We start from the raw sequence: 14,854 nt of genomic DNA on the forward strand, positions 1-14,854 counted from the left end.
CTTGCAGAAGAAAGGGTTTGGCAAAGATCATAGAGCTAGTTATAGTTTGGGCAAGGCCCTAGTTCTTCTAATGAGTGGTGAGTTTATGGTTCTTATTTCAGTAACAATAAATAAGACCACCATGCATGCACGAAGCAATGATGAGTGTGTTATGAACTAATGATTAATGTGTTTCTATGCACCTGAGGGCCATTAAAAAGATAAGGAAGGTCATTATTAAGTTCAGTTATTAAGTATTTGAGCCCCATGAATGCTTGGCTTTGTGTTGATAATGAATTGAGGGTAGTAGAAGACAGGGATGTGTGCTTTTTAAGATAATTTACAGCCCAACTGAGGGAGTGAGAGAAGGGGACAGAGAGGGCAAGGGAAGGAGGAACTAAAACACAAAGCCACAGCTTAAGCCACCCATGGATTATAGACAATGTTTAGCACCAAGAGGGAGAATGTTCTCTTGAAACTTCACTGGAGAGATAACATCGAATGTGGGTATTGAAGGACTTCAACAAATGGCGACACAGCAGATGGGAAAGAGTGGTGTTGTTGGAGAAATGGCATGAACAGAAAGAGGCTGACAAGATGCAGACCATGAACCCAGGGGACAGTGAGCTGGACTGACAGGAATGTGGGGAGACATTGAAAGCCAGTCCTGGGGGCTTGGTTCATTTCCATTGCGGGCAGTGAGGAATCCACAAAGATTTGTGAACAAGGATCTCTCCCTGAGAATTATTTTACTAGTGTACTCCAGTAGCCAAACTGCAGATGGATTTGGGATACGCAAAGACGGCAAGGGATCAGAGAGTGCTGGAAGGAGTGTTTAAGGTCCTAAAGGAACATGTGGCCAAGAAAGGCTGTGAGAGGGGGAATGGAGAACATTTTGATGAATAGAGGGAAAGAATATGTCCTGGGATGATAGTGGTGGGGGAAACAGCAGGGAGATGAGCGGTTGGGGCAAAAAAGGTCTCCCAGGTCATAGGGAAAGTACAACTGGGAAAAAAATTGATGGGTTTGAAGCGAACAGCATTTACCTCGAAGTGCCAAGGTGGAAGCCAGAAATGCAGCAAAACCCAGAGAGGATAATAACGAAGATATTATATCCCTTAAAGTAGACAAGGGGCAGGGTATCTGGCCCAAAGCCTACAAGATTTCAGGACTGTCACCCCTTGAGAAGTGGGGGGAAACCCATGACTTACAGTATCTTGGGGGATAAGAATCAGCACTCTGAAAGTGCTGGAACTGTCAGAGTGATCAGTGTATATCACACTAACCATCCTTCCTCTTATGAGCCCAGAATACTAAGCTTGTGAACAAGCATCCACATGGTAGAAAACAGCAGCATGGGAAACCACATGGGAAAAATAATCCTTCCTCCTTGTGCCTAGACATTGTCGTCAAAAACACTCCCTGACATTAGAAGGTCTCCCCATCGCGCCATCAACACCGCTCAACCTTAGGTGATAGTTTCTTACCGTGGAGGATTAACACAGCCATGTCTAATCCTTAATTGACTCCAAGAACCTGAGAGAATTTAGGTTGGATTATAGTTTGAACAATGTCCCCGCATCTCCTCCCTCCTGCAATGCTAAAGTGAAAGTGGGCAGGAAGACAAGGCAGTTATCAATACACCAGAAACCCACAGAATTCCCGCTAGACAGAGAACAGCTATCACTACCATTCACAATGCATGCGATTAACCAAGAAAAAGAAAGTGAAGTGTAAGTGTTGGGAAAGAAATATTACAACTAATGAGAGTTCGAAATAGCCAGACTTAGAATCTACACTGTTTCTTTTTATGGCAGCCATCACCAAAAGATCAATGTAATAGGGAGAAATTGATTCTGGGGCTCAGGACTGAGCTGAGTTTTACTTGCAAGAAAAATCAGTTTAAGGAGAAAAAGAGATCTGAGTCCCAAGTAGCTTCAGGCACAGCCAAGTTGGGAGATATAAACAATGTCCCCAGAACTGTTTCTCCAGCCTGCCCGCCCCCAAATCTTCGGACTTTCTCCTTTTGTGCAGTATTCTCTACCAGGAAGGGTTTCTCCATGTAGTATACAGAAAGAGTCTCCCCTGACAGTGTTTGGAATTGAGCCCTGTCACCTTGCCCCAAAGGGGATCTGTTAGGCCAGATCTGGGTCACGTTCCCAATCCTGGGGTGGGGAGGAATCAACCCCACCAGAGCCACGTGGTGCAAGAACAGAGGATGGGTAGATTCCTGTAAGGTCAGTAAGCTGTCATCACAAGAGGAAATGCTTTGGGGAAGCCAGACAGTCTCCTCTATATATTCCATCCTCAATAGCTACAAGAACCAAAGAGTTGGAAAATATCTGGCCAAGATTATAGAACCTATATAAAGAAAACCATCGAACAAATGAAGCAGGAGTTCATGTTTGTAGGTGGGAAGACACTATTGATCCAATTCCCTCCTGATCAAAATCCTAAAGCAATGTACGTATGCATTCTTTAAAAGCTGGTTTTAGGCCAGGTGCGAGGTGGCTCACGCCTGTAATCCTAGGACTCTGGGAGGCTGAGGCAGGCGGATTGCTCGAGGTCAGGAGTTTGAAACCAGCCTGAGCAAGAGTGGAGTGAGACCCAGTCTTTACTAAAAATAGAAAGAAATTAATTGGCCAACTAAAATATATAGAAAAAATTAGCTGGGCATGGTGGCGCATGCCTATAGTCCCAGCTACTTGGGAGGCTGAGGCAGTAGGATTGCCTGAGCCCAGGAGTTTGAGGTTGCTATGAGCTAGGCTGACACCACGGTACTCTAGCTGGGGCAATAGAGTGAAACTCTGTCTCAAAAAAATAAAAACTGGTTTTAAAAATTAACCTTAAACTACTCACAAAAATAGCCAAGGATTTTTGAAAAACAACAATGCTAGGGGAGGGGATTAGACTTCTCCTGTCAGATGATCAAACATGCTGGGAAGATACAGTAATTGAGGCAGAGCTATTGGAAGAAAAGATAAGTCAATGGAACAAAATAGTGAATACATTTAAATCAGCAGGGGAATATAGGACTGTCAATGACCAACACTGAAATATCTTCTCCAAGAAGAAAAAGAGAAGCTGGCTGAGTACGGTGGGTCACACCTGTAATCTCAGCACTTTGGGAGGCTGGGGTGGGAGGATCACTTGAGGCCAAGAGTATGAGATCAGCCTGGGCAACATAGTGAGACCCTGACTCAAAAAAAAAAAAAAAGAAAAATTAGCCAGGTGTGGTGGTATGCATCTGCAGTCACAGCTATTGAGGAGGCTGAGGCAGGAGGATTGCCAGAGCCCAGGAGTTGGAGGCTGCAGTGAGCCATGATTGTGCCAATGTGCTCCAGCCTTGCTGACAAAGACCCCTTCTCCAGAAAAAAAAAGAAAAATCCAGAAAACCAAAACATGAGAATTCCAGAATGGATCAGTGACATAGAACATAAAATACTTTTTATAATCGTGGGTCAAGGATGACCTTCCTAAAAACCCAAATCCCCAAAGCCATAAAGGCAGAGACTGAGGATGATCCAACATCGGCAAGAGCGTGACAAGCTAAGGATTCTCATGCCCTGGTGTAAGTTTGGACTGGTAGAGCCTATTCTGAGTAATAGCTTGGTAGTAACCACGTTTTAATACATATGAATTGGGATCCAGAATCTCTAGAATTCTTTTACCAACATAATCATGTGTGGAAGTCTATGTACAAAAATTCCACACAATGTTTCTAATAGCCCACAAAAGGAGAAACACCCTAAAATACACAGCAATAGGATAGTTAAATCAGCTTATCCTGGTATAAGGAGTGTGCACTGCAACAGCCAGAACAGCCAGGCAGAGTTTGAAGTTATTTAAGAATTTATTGAAGTCAGAAATATTAAACACTAAAAATCTACAAGTCCCAGAAATTAGACTTCAAAGGATTTACGTTTCAAAGAATTCCTTATAAGAGGTTTTAATATTACATTCTTTGTTAAACTGGGACTTAGATTGCTTTGGGGAATCATTTTGCCCCTGACCCATGGCCATGATTAAAATTAGCAGCACATGAAGTCATGGATAGAGGTTCATATTCACTTTTAGCCAAATTTAGCAAATGGCACCATATTCCCATTTAATGGGATGCAGCTTCTTCTGCAATTCTTTGGAGCAATGAGCCTTTAGACTCTGATTTCCCCACTCAAAGAAGAGCCATCTGTGTCCTTGTCCTAACACTTCTGAGTACTTGTCATGAGTTAAAACACTGGCCAAGTTGTCACCTCAGAATTCCTTGTGCAGTCAGGTAAAAACATCTCAGGGAAGGTGGTTTACTTCAGTTCTCGTTCTCCCATCTCCAATCACTTGGTCAGTTAGGCAAGGTAAAAATCGGTTAAAATTTTAAAAATTCATAATAATCGTGTCCAGAAATAGATGACGGTCGTTGCTAAAAAGCATGACAAAAGAACCTGGGCCAGCAGTCTCCTCCAAACAGCTAGCGGTAAGGGTTTCCTGAATAAGTCACAAAAGCCATCCTACATGGGAGAGAGAGAAAAGAATTATATTGCTTCGTGATGCTCCAAATACACAGAAGTTTCCACATTAAACAGTAAAACAACTTCGATTCAGAGAGTAAGAGGAAATGAAATTCTGACCAATAGGCAGAATTCCTCTAATTGGGAACCCTTGAGGATTTAGGATTCGTAGGAAGTAGTCCAGGGAGGTGGACAGAAGCAGCCATTTAGCTTTGTCACTTAGAGCAGGAACGCTCATTTTGATTCCAAACCAAGAGGAAGGTGGACTACTATCTCATGGTTTCTGAGAAAAAGGTGCCATTAGGGAAACTGTCAAAGCACTAGATTGAAAAGTTATCACCTGAGAATGGAGCAAGCAGCTCCATGTAGGAAGGGAGTGGAACTCCAGGCTGTGGTATTTTAACTGCAGCTGGCAGAGGTGCGGGGAAATCCTGTGTATCCAATTTGAGAATTTTGGCTTCTTGACATTAAGAGACTAATCTTTAGTCAGTGCTGATTAGCCAAAAAAATGCGGTCAAAAAAAAAAAGAAAAAAAAAAAACAATGCCCTCCATCCCCCATTTCCTCTTTAGGTGTAGATACCTGTTGAGACAAACGGCTCAGGTGAGGTTCTTAGAACTCAGCTGAGGTAGATCAAGGATGGATGCAGAAGGTGGAAGACCAACACCGGGAATGGTGCCAGAGTTAATGCTAACACGTCATGCTACCTTTTGCCCTCAAATGGAACCCAATTAGCCACTATAAGATGCCTAAATGGAAACTGCCAACAGGAGGCTAAATTATCTTTTATATCCCTGGTTTTAATAATTTGGCTATATTTATCCCATAACATGAGTCACTTCAGCATTGATTCAACTCCAATAAGGAGAAGAAAGAAACAGGGGGCCTAGTGAGAACCCAAGAGGCATATGTCCCTACTGAGGGCTGGGTACAGTGGATTAGGAGTTAAGGAACCAGCCGGGTGATCTGGTGCCCGCCTGCAATCCCAAACCACTAGAGAGGCAGAAGCTTGAGCTCAGGAATTCATGACCAACTTGGACTTTGTCTCAAAAAGAGTTAAGCAAATAGCACCATATTCCCATTTAATGGGATGCAGTTTCTTCTGCAATTCTTTGGAGCCATGAGCCTTTAGGACTCTGATTTCCCCGCTCAAAGAAGAGCCATCTGTGTCCTTGTCCTAACACTTCTGAGTACTTGTCATGACTTAAAACACTGGCCTAAGATTCCTTAACTCTTCTTGAGACCTTAACCTTAACCAGTCAGCGCCAACTGGCGACCACGCACATTCCAGCCCCGGTGGCCTGGGCTCCTCCTGATAAGGGCTGTGTTCGATCAGAGGGTCTGAGTATCTCCAGACGTGCATTTGATAGGCGGAGGACAAACCCCACGTGGCCCGGGCCCCCCGCTGCTCACTGTCCTAGTCGGGGATGTCTACACGGGCAAAGCATCCAGACCTAAGGTGGGCGCTTCCTGAGAGCCCCCCGAGGGCGGACCAAGGCGAGAGCAAGGTCGGATCGTGCGGACCCAAGTCAGGCGCAGCTGCCTCCGAATGGGTTCACAAGGCCGATCCCTGCCAGTCTGAGAAACTTGGACTTCACACCCAGCGTCCCAGTCCCGCTAAAAGGAGCCTTGCTTCTTTCGAGGGACCTCGCCCCCCACCCCGCACCCCAAATCCGAAGTCCCCGCGCAGCGACGCGCTCACCCAGCCGCCTTGCGCCTGCAGCCAGGCGCGGTGCTGCCCCGCGAGCCAAGCGCTCAGCAGGGCCACCAGGCGCTGGCAGTCCCGGGCGACTTCGGGATCCCCCTCCTTCAGCTGCGGCTTGAGGTCCCACTTCCTCCACCAGGCGGTCACCCGCGGCCCTCTCTCTAGAAGCGTCCCCGCGAAGGTCAGGAGCATCACCACGCGGCCCCAGCTGAGGCTGTCGGAGAGCACGGCCTCCGCCATCCGCTCCATCAGGGAGACGCGGTTCCCCGGGTAGCCCACGTAGGCCGAGAAGAAAGACGCGTGCTTCTGCCGAATCTTGGTGGCTGCGAGGCGCAGCGCGGCCGCCTCCAGCGAGGACGGCGGCAGCCCCGGGGTGCCCGGCTCCCTGGCGCAGTACTCCAGGTAGTCGGCCAGCAGCCGCTCCGTGCGCTCCCTGAACAGGTCGCCCATGGCCCGGCCTCTGCTGGGGGCCTGGGCCTCCCGCCTGCTTTCTAGGCCCCGCTCGTCCCCCCACTCCCCCAGGGAGGGGCTGCGGGGGGGCCCCGCCCCGGCCGGCCGGCGGGCCTCAGCACTTGCTTTTCTAGGTCGGAAGAGGAGCCTTTGATGGGAATCCCACCTACACCTGCCACAGTCCCAGAGGCGAGGCCCAGCGGTGTGGCGCCTTTACAGCGTGGGACTCTTTGGAGTTACTGTGTAGCTCCGGGTCTGGGGACAATCTGGGAAGTTGGGGTGGGCTTTGCCTCCTCGTAAAGAGAGGCTGACACAGGCTACACACAGCCCCGCACAGACGGCTGCCTTGCAGGCCTTATCAGCCACTCCAGGTTGGACCGGAGCATCCAGGTGTGCGTTGTAGATTCCTTTCTTTTGGGGCTAGCACATGTGGCGGGAGACAGGCTAATTCTCCTGGGGGCTGCGAGTCATTCATTCGCTCATATATAGTTAGAGCCTTCCGGGGTGCCAGGCCTCCCCCTTTAGCACTGGAGAGACAATGGAGAGCAAGACAAGTGGTCCCTGACCTCAAGGACCCTGCGGGCTAGTGATGGCTGGAGACAAAGGGACAGCCAGCAGTGCAGTTCAGTTAATCACTGTCACAAAAGTTGAAGGAGCATTCAGTTCCAGGGCAGTGGCTGCTTCTGATGCTATCCTTCCCATATTGCTTAGCATTCTCTTTACTTTTTATTGACCAGTACCTCATCGTTCCAATCTCCTGATAAAGGTAGCACTTCTTATATTAAACTTTTCCTGTTTGCATTACTCAATGGCTTCTTTCTCTTGATCGGACCTAGGCTGATACAGAATCGGTGCTAGCAGTGAAATTTCTGGGGGCTCAGTGGCCCGGAGCATGTTGAAATATCCCTCTCAGAGTGAAAGATGAGGTGCTACATCTTACATGACCTACAGGAAAAAAGAGGCACCGAGCTTGGTGTCTTAGTCCATGCTAGCTGCTATCACAATACCATAGACTGGGTGGCTTATAAACAACAGAAATTTATTTAACACAGTTCTGTTGGCTGAAAAGTCCAAGGTCAAGGTGCTGGTGGATTCTGTGCCTGGTGAGGGCCTGCTTCCTGGTTCACAGACATCAGTTTTCTTGCTGTGTCCTCACATTGCAGAAGGGGCGAAGGAGCTCTCTGGGGTCTCTTTTATCAGGACACCAATCCCATTCATGAGGGTTCCATCCTCATGATCTAATCACCCCCAAATGCACCATTTCCTAAGACTATCACATTGGGGTTTGGGGGTCAAAACATTCAATCTATAGCAGTAGGCTGTTTGGGATTTTGGAGACAACATATACCACCTATGAGTGTACTGCTTCAACCCAATCAACAGGCTGCTGGATCGGAGACCAGAATAAGATTAGGCTCTGCAGAAGCTTTAGGCGGCAGTAAAGCTGCTTCTACCTCTTGGGTCTTATGATCCAACAGATCCAGTGGTACTTGACAGGTCAAATAGGAATGCTCTATGAAGCCTCTGGCAAGCACTAATAGGAGACAGTGAAGATCTCCATAATTTTGAAGCAAATACATCCCCTTTTATGAAGACAACTCTTCCCCTTTTGAGAAGCAGGTTCTGGCTTGCTGCTGGGGCTTGGCAGAGGCTGAATGCCTAACCATGGGGTATCAGGTAACCATGCAGCCAGAGCTCCCACCATGAACTGGATGTTGTCTCACCTACCTGACCATAAAGTTGGACATACAACTGATAGATTGCTGGATAGCGGCAATCTATCACCAAATAGAAATGATATATTAGAGACTGGGCTGAGGAAGGTTTAAAAGGTACAAGTAAATTGAGCAGGTGGCTCAGGCTCCTTCCACACCAACTCCTATTGCTTTGCCTCTTCTCCCTCATTCTGTGCTTACGGCCTCTTGGGATGTTGCTTATGGCCAGTTGACTGTGGAAGGAAAACTCTATCCTGGATTACAGGTGGGTCTGTATAATGTGCCGGCACCTCATGAAAGTGGACAGCTACAGCAGCAGCCACTCATACTCAGGGTTCACTGTGAAGGACAGTGGTGAAGTAAAGTTCTCCCAGTGGGCAGAAATGCAAGCTGTATATGTGGTTGTCCACTATGTCTGGAGTGCGAGATGGCCAGGGTACAGATCTACATTGATTCACAGGCAGTTCCTGATGGCCTGGTTGGGTGGTCAGGGCCCTGAAAAGAACAGTATTGGAAGAGTGGTGATAAGAAAATTTTGGAAAGAAGTATGTGGCTGCACCCCTTGGAATGGGCACATGTTGCAAAAATATTTGTGTCCCATGTGAATGTCCACCAAAGGGCATCCACTGCAGAGGGGACTCTTAATCAGGTGGACAAAACTACATGCTCTGTGGATGTCAGACAGCCTTTCCACCCAGCTGCTGCAGTGCTTGCTCCATGGGCCCATGAACAAAGGGGTCATGGCAGCAGGGATAGATGGTCTCCATTCATTTTTATTGCTGAATGACGTCCCATTGCATGGATATACTACATTTTGTTCATCCATTCATCTATTGAACATTTGGGTTGTTTCCACTTTGGGCTATTATGAATAATGCTATGAACATTTGTGTTCAAATTTTTGTGAGGGCATGCTTTAATTTCTCTTGGGTATAGGCCTAAGAGTGGGAGGCAGTCTATTATTGTAGAAAACACACAGGTTGGAAACAGTGACTTCTGCATCCTGGTTCCTGGTTTATGACAAAGTTAAACAGGCACAAGTGGTGTGCAGGTTAGATAACCTTGGGTTCAAAGATAGGCATTTCCTGTTGTCACAGTCCTCCCATAAATGCTCCTACCTGACTTATGATAAGTTGTTCATATTTATCCATGGCATCATTCCTGATCCCATCTTCTTATTAGAGGGTTCTACATCCTTTTTTTTCCTGATTCTATTTTTTAAAAAATATTTTTAAAAATTATTTTTAATTGACACATGATTATATGTATTTATGGAGTACGGTGTGATATTTTGAGACATGTGTACAATGTATAATGATCAGAGTAATTAGCATCTCCATCCCTCAAACATTTGTCATTTCTTTGTGTTGGGGATGTGAAAGTTGTCAGAATCAAAATGGAGTCACTAGTGTTAAAAAAAAAACCCTGAAAAATAGATCCAAAGAAGGACATGAAGAGAGGTCCTCATGCTAGTATACCTGATAACAAAAACTATCACAAAAGACTCTGTAAAAACCAGTCTTGCACAAAGGCCCTTGCAGCCTTACACAAATACCTCTGCAAGGACATTTGCCCAGCAACCGCCTATCCAACCTCAGACCGGCGAGATCTGTTCATTGATCTCTGTAGCCATGAATAATTATTTCAGAGTAATATGTGTAATTATCCTCATAAGATATGAGGATGAGGATGTGTAATCATCCTCATTTTTCCCCTTTAAAACCTTTTTTTCCTTTACCTTCCTGAATACATACATAGTTTACTGTGGCGTGCACATTCCCATTGCCAGATAAAAGTATCTTTTTTTACAGAGCCTCTCTCTGTTTGTTATTCAGGTTGACAGGAACATTCAAAATTCTCTCTTTTAGCTATTGGAAAGCATACAATAAATTTTTAATTATAGTCACCCTACAGTGGTATAGAACACCAGAACTTATTCCTCCTATCTAGCTGTAATTTTGTATCCATTAACCAACCCCTACCTTCCCCACTCATCCTTTTTATAATGATGCAAACATATTAAATCATTTCATTTCTTCCACTGAACTGGCCCCGAGGCAGCCGACTGGAGGTCACATTCCCTGGTGGAGATGGGCCATCCCTGAAGGCCAGCCCGCCCAAGCCAAGTCCTGTCTGGAAATGGGAGTGTGTAGCACGCCCTTAGGGTGACCGACCCGATTCCTTCCTCTTCCGGCTGAGAGGTTTAGCGTCACATGCTCACAAAGGATCCCGAGACGAGAAGCTTCAATCTGGGCTTCCCCAACACACTGCGGCAGAATTCCTGGCCCGCCTCAGGCCCGCCCAGTCCAGATGTGTTTTAGCCTGCTGGTGACCGCGTGGTTTTTCTCAGCAGGCAAGTCTGGGCCATGAAGATCTCTGCGATCCTACTCAGTCAGCTCTCCCAGGCTTGGGCAGGCAACGTGGCCCCAACCCTTGCCCGCCTGATCTTCTAACCCAGGGGCTGTGCTTACCCAGGATCCCAGACGTCCTCCTTCGAAAAAGATTTCCAGCAGTTCACAGGCCCAGGTTGTCTCGAGCCCCTCTGTGACTTCCTCTGCTGGCCCTGGTTGCCCCAAAGCCTCCCCTGAGGGCCTCTTCCGGCTGCTTTCCCAAGCTCCTCCAGGGGCCCTGACACTCTCAGAGAGGCCTCAGAGTAGGGAAACTTTCAGGGGGTCCTCAAGGTCAGAACTATTTTCATAATAATACTGAAACTTTTTTTTGCTCTCATTCTCTCACCAGGTTCCCAGAGACGATTGACCAGTGGCCAAAGCATCTCCGTGAAGGCCAGTGGAACGTCTGCTTCTGTACTCTTTTGTGCTTTACAATTTTTCTCAGTCTTAATCTCGAGTGCGACAGACATTGATAGATATAATCCACATAAACCAGAGCCATTTGGAGCCTGCAATAGTTTTGAAAAGTGTAGAGGGAGCCTAAAGGCAGAAGGTTTGAGAACCATGGCCCAGATGAATGTCTATGAGGTATTTACTAATGTGATACGTGAGGGCGGACTGCCTGTGAGGGGGAGGGGCTGGGGGAGGGGAGGAGAGAGAAGAAAGAGCAAGGGGGAGGGGAGGGGCTGGGAGGAGGCCAGGGGAGAGGTGGGACAGGGAGAAGGGAGGGAGGAGATGGGGAAGGGGAGGAAGACCAAGGGGGGCTAGAAAAGGGAGCGGGGAGGGAGGAGGAGGGGCAGAGGAAAGAGGAGGAGATGGAAGAAGGGAAGAGAGAGGGGGAAGGGGTGGGAGGAGTGAGAAGGGAGAGGGAGGGAACAAGAAAGGCATAGGGACTGACAGAGGGACAATCAGGGAACTAACCCTTCTTGAAGCTGTCCCAAAGGCTGAGGTAGGCACTTCACACTTCAGTGCTGTCCTGTCCCGTTCCATAGACGAGGAAACTGAGGCTGAGAAGAAGTTAGATACTATCACATGTCCCGTGAAAGCAGTAAAGCTGGGCTTGAGCCTAGTCCTCATCCTGAGCGAGAGCGAGAGCCTGGGACGCAAAGGCCTTTACCACCTAGCGCTGCCTTTGAGCCACTTACAGTCTAGGGAAGGGTGTGAAGGGGCTGGAAGGGTAGGAGGAGGGAACTGGGTGTGGCGTGCCTGCCCCTGGCTCAGTCCAGGAGGACAGGGGTGCCAGCTGGGCCCCCACCTCTGAGAGGCTGACTGCTCCCTCTGAAGCAAATATTTTTGTTTCATTTCACAGATATTTCCCATCAATGCCCATCACTGCCCCCTCCTTTCTGCCTAGACCTTCTCTTTCCTGGCCTGGAGGTGGCGGCCCAAGGTGATGCACCCCTGGGGGCCCATCCTTTTGGCCCCTTCACAATTGGTTTGGTAGATTTGCCCCCAAGTCCTCTAGGGAAAAAAAACCCTGATTGTAAAACCACACTCGACATTATTTTTAATATGCAAAATACTATATAACAATGCATGGAGTTTGCCCTTGAGTCTCCACATGATGCGGTATATTCCAAGTCAAGTATTTCATCAATAAACGCTAAACAGCACCCACACGCTAATGAGGACACAGGCTTACAGGGGCAGTGGCTTACCGCACACGGGGGAAAGCGAGAATGGGCAGCGGAATGACTCTGTAGTGCCCTTGAAGGCGCTTTTTGGATTGGAAAGTCTCGAGCTGTTTTGCACATGTCCTGAAGATGCTCTCCACCCCTCCCAACAGAACCTTGCATTTACTTCCCCCCGAGTCTAGGCGACCCTTCCTTTGCCCTGTCTTCCTTGACTCCTGGGAGCCTCTAGAAGGCCCAGTCAGAGTGCAGGGACAGCAAAGGGTCTGTGGGAGAGAGGGATGTGGATGCCAGCACAAGGGAGGCCAGCTGGACCAGGGGCCACTCTGGAACATTCTAGAGTAGAGCTGGGAAATTCCATGGGACATATTTTGGGGCCGGACCCCTTCAGCAGCAGACAGGAGTTGGGCAGACACTGTGCCCTTCCTGAGCCCCTGCCCAGACTGCAATCCACCAGAGTTCAAAACGGTCCCTCCGGGCCACCCTCCCTCCCCTAACTGTGGCTCCTTGGAGGCAGGGGCCTTTTATCTTTCCGTCTCTGGCGCGTAGTGAAACCCTCAGTAACTGCTGTCTCCACAAATGACTGAATATAACTACTGTGTTTATTTACAATGAGTTGATGGAAAACTAGCCTGGCTGATTTTGACTGACTGGCCCATCATGATACCTGAACAGTCAGTTCTGAGGGTGGGCCTGGCACATGCCGAGGCCCATAGGAGCGCCAGGTGCAGGCCTGTCCCATGGCTGTGCCCGGCTCTGGCTCTGGAAGGGCCTCTCTCTCTGAGGAGCAGGCCTGGGGGTGACCCTGCAAAGCCAGGACCACCACCAGGAGAAGGGCCAGCAGGAGCAGGACCAAGAGAGGAGACCAGACAGTCCAGGGGATGTGGCACACATGGCCCCTCAGGCATAGCAAGGACCTGGCCATCAGACAGAGGCCACCCACCAGGCAAGCCTCACCCAGGAATGTCTGGTGTCTGAGGTGATCTTTAAGTCCCCCTCCAGGTAATATGCATGCCATTTTTTTTTTTTTTTTTAGAGACAGGGTCTCGCTCTTTCACCCAGGCTTGAATGCAGTGGTGTCATCATAGCTTACCACAACCTTGAACTCCTGGGCTCAAGTGATGATCCTCCTGCCTCAGCCTCCCAAGTAGCTAGGACTATAGGTGCACACCACCACACCTGGCTAATTCTTCTATTTTTTGTAGAGATGGGGGTCTATGTTGCCCAGGCTGGTCTCGAACTCCTGTCCTGAAGCCATCTTCCTGCCTCAGCCTCCCAAAGTCCTGGGATTATAGGAGTGGACCACCGCACCTGGCCTCGTGCCATCTTTTTGCATGAGGAGTTTGCTTAAACAAAGAATAAACTTCTACATCTTAAAAAAAAAAGAAAGAAAGAAAGGAAAACAAAAGTAAATCTTCAGGACTTACAGAATTTCAAATAAAGACAGGATATTCTTTTTTATATATTAATTAATAATATTATTTTTCTTTCCATATAAGAGGAACAAAAACATTATTTAAGACCTATCAATCTGCATATATAATTACAAGTGCAATGCAATACATAAATATAATTTGCAAGGATGAGATCCACTTCAACCTAAGTGTTTCCGCTAATAAATACCAGGAGGTTTTTAAATAAGTTTACTGTCTGTGTTCGTACATAGAAAAGTTCTGCTTGCTCTCCGAAGCATTTGTGTTACAGACAGCATTCAGCTCTTCCCTCAAATTCAAAGAAAATGTCCTGTCCAAATGACACAGTGACACAGCATCACATAATTCACAAAGCAAACACCCTGTCCATTTTACACGTATGTCTGCTTCGTTCATGGCAGTTCACGTCAACAAAAATGTTTCATCTGAAAAAAAAGACAGTAGGACAGGAGGCTGAAAAAGATACTTTTACAATAGAAACACATTTTTTAAAAAGTGATTTTTGTCTCATTACACTTAGAATTGGAATTTTCTTCTATCACAGACCAATTGACAGTCTCCGTCCAGTCCATAAAACCAGCAGTTCCAGAGGAAGGTTCCAAACATCACAGTGCACACCGAGAAAAATCAGATTTTAAAGTGCTCTGAAAACAAATTTGATTCAAAGAATATGGAATACATTAAATGCTGAATTCTACTGGTAACAGAATGAGTTGAGACTAGTATAATTTAGAATGGCCTTAAAAACAGATACATTTTTAAGAATGTCCGAAATAAAAAATACTGTATCTGAAGGTATTCCCGTAGTGCTGAAGGCTTATACTAGTGGATTTCCAGGGGTGGCAGTTTTACTAGTAACACTGGAGATGCACAGTCGCTTCCTTAAGCTAGACTGCAATAAGCCCTAAGCTCCTCTAGAAGTATTATCTATTTACACGTGAACATTTCAAATGCTATCCTCAGGTGTGTATGCACATACATTGTGAGACGACAATTAAGCCCAGACCTGCAAAGACACAAACAGATAAGTTTTAGTCCCTTAGTAGT

At 47.2% G+C, this 14,854-nt stretch overlaps 2 protein-coding genes across 3 annotated transcripts in view; both read right to left on the bottom strand.

Annotated features, from left to right (window-relative positions):
- Nucleotides 1–3,828: 3,828 nt before the first annotated feature.
- Nucleotides 3,829–6,638, bottom strand: BCL2L10 (BCL2 like 10). The gene is made up of 2 exons (XM_076004377.1): nt 6,186–6,638; nt 3,829–4,484 (listed from the first exon to the last, which is right to left on the bottom strand). The coding sequence occupies exons 1-2, from the start codon at nt 6,636–6,638 to the stop codon at nt 4,359–4,361; spliced, it is 579 nt and encodes a 192-aa protein (XP_075860492.1). The 3' UTR covers nt 3,829–4,358.
- Nucleotides 6,639–11,766: 5,128 nt separating this feature from the next.
- The window catches only part of GNB5 (G protein subunit beta 5), a 47,621-nt gene continuing 44,533 nt past the window's right edge, over nt 11,767–14,854 (bottom strand). The window contains exon 11 of one of the 2 annotated variants that reach the window (XM_012763457.3): nt 11,767–14,813. In XM_012763457.3, the coding sequence (XP_012618911.1) occupies nt 14,802–14,813 (12 nt within the window). In that variant the 3' untranslated portion in view covers nt 11,767–14,801. The remainder of the gene's footprint in view (nt 14,814–14,854) is intronic. The other variant, XM_076004376.1, reaches the window with a different exon arrangement.

The sequence above is a fragment of the Microcebus murinus genome, chromosome 6 (genome assembly GCF_040939455.1).
Source record: "Microcebus murinus isolate Inina chromosome 6, M.murinus_Inina_mat1.0, whole genome shotgun sequence".
Classification (NCBI taxonomy): domain Eukaryota; kingdom Metazoa; phylum Chordata; class Mammalia; order Primates; family Cheirogaleidae; genus Microcebus; species Microcebus murinus.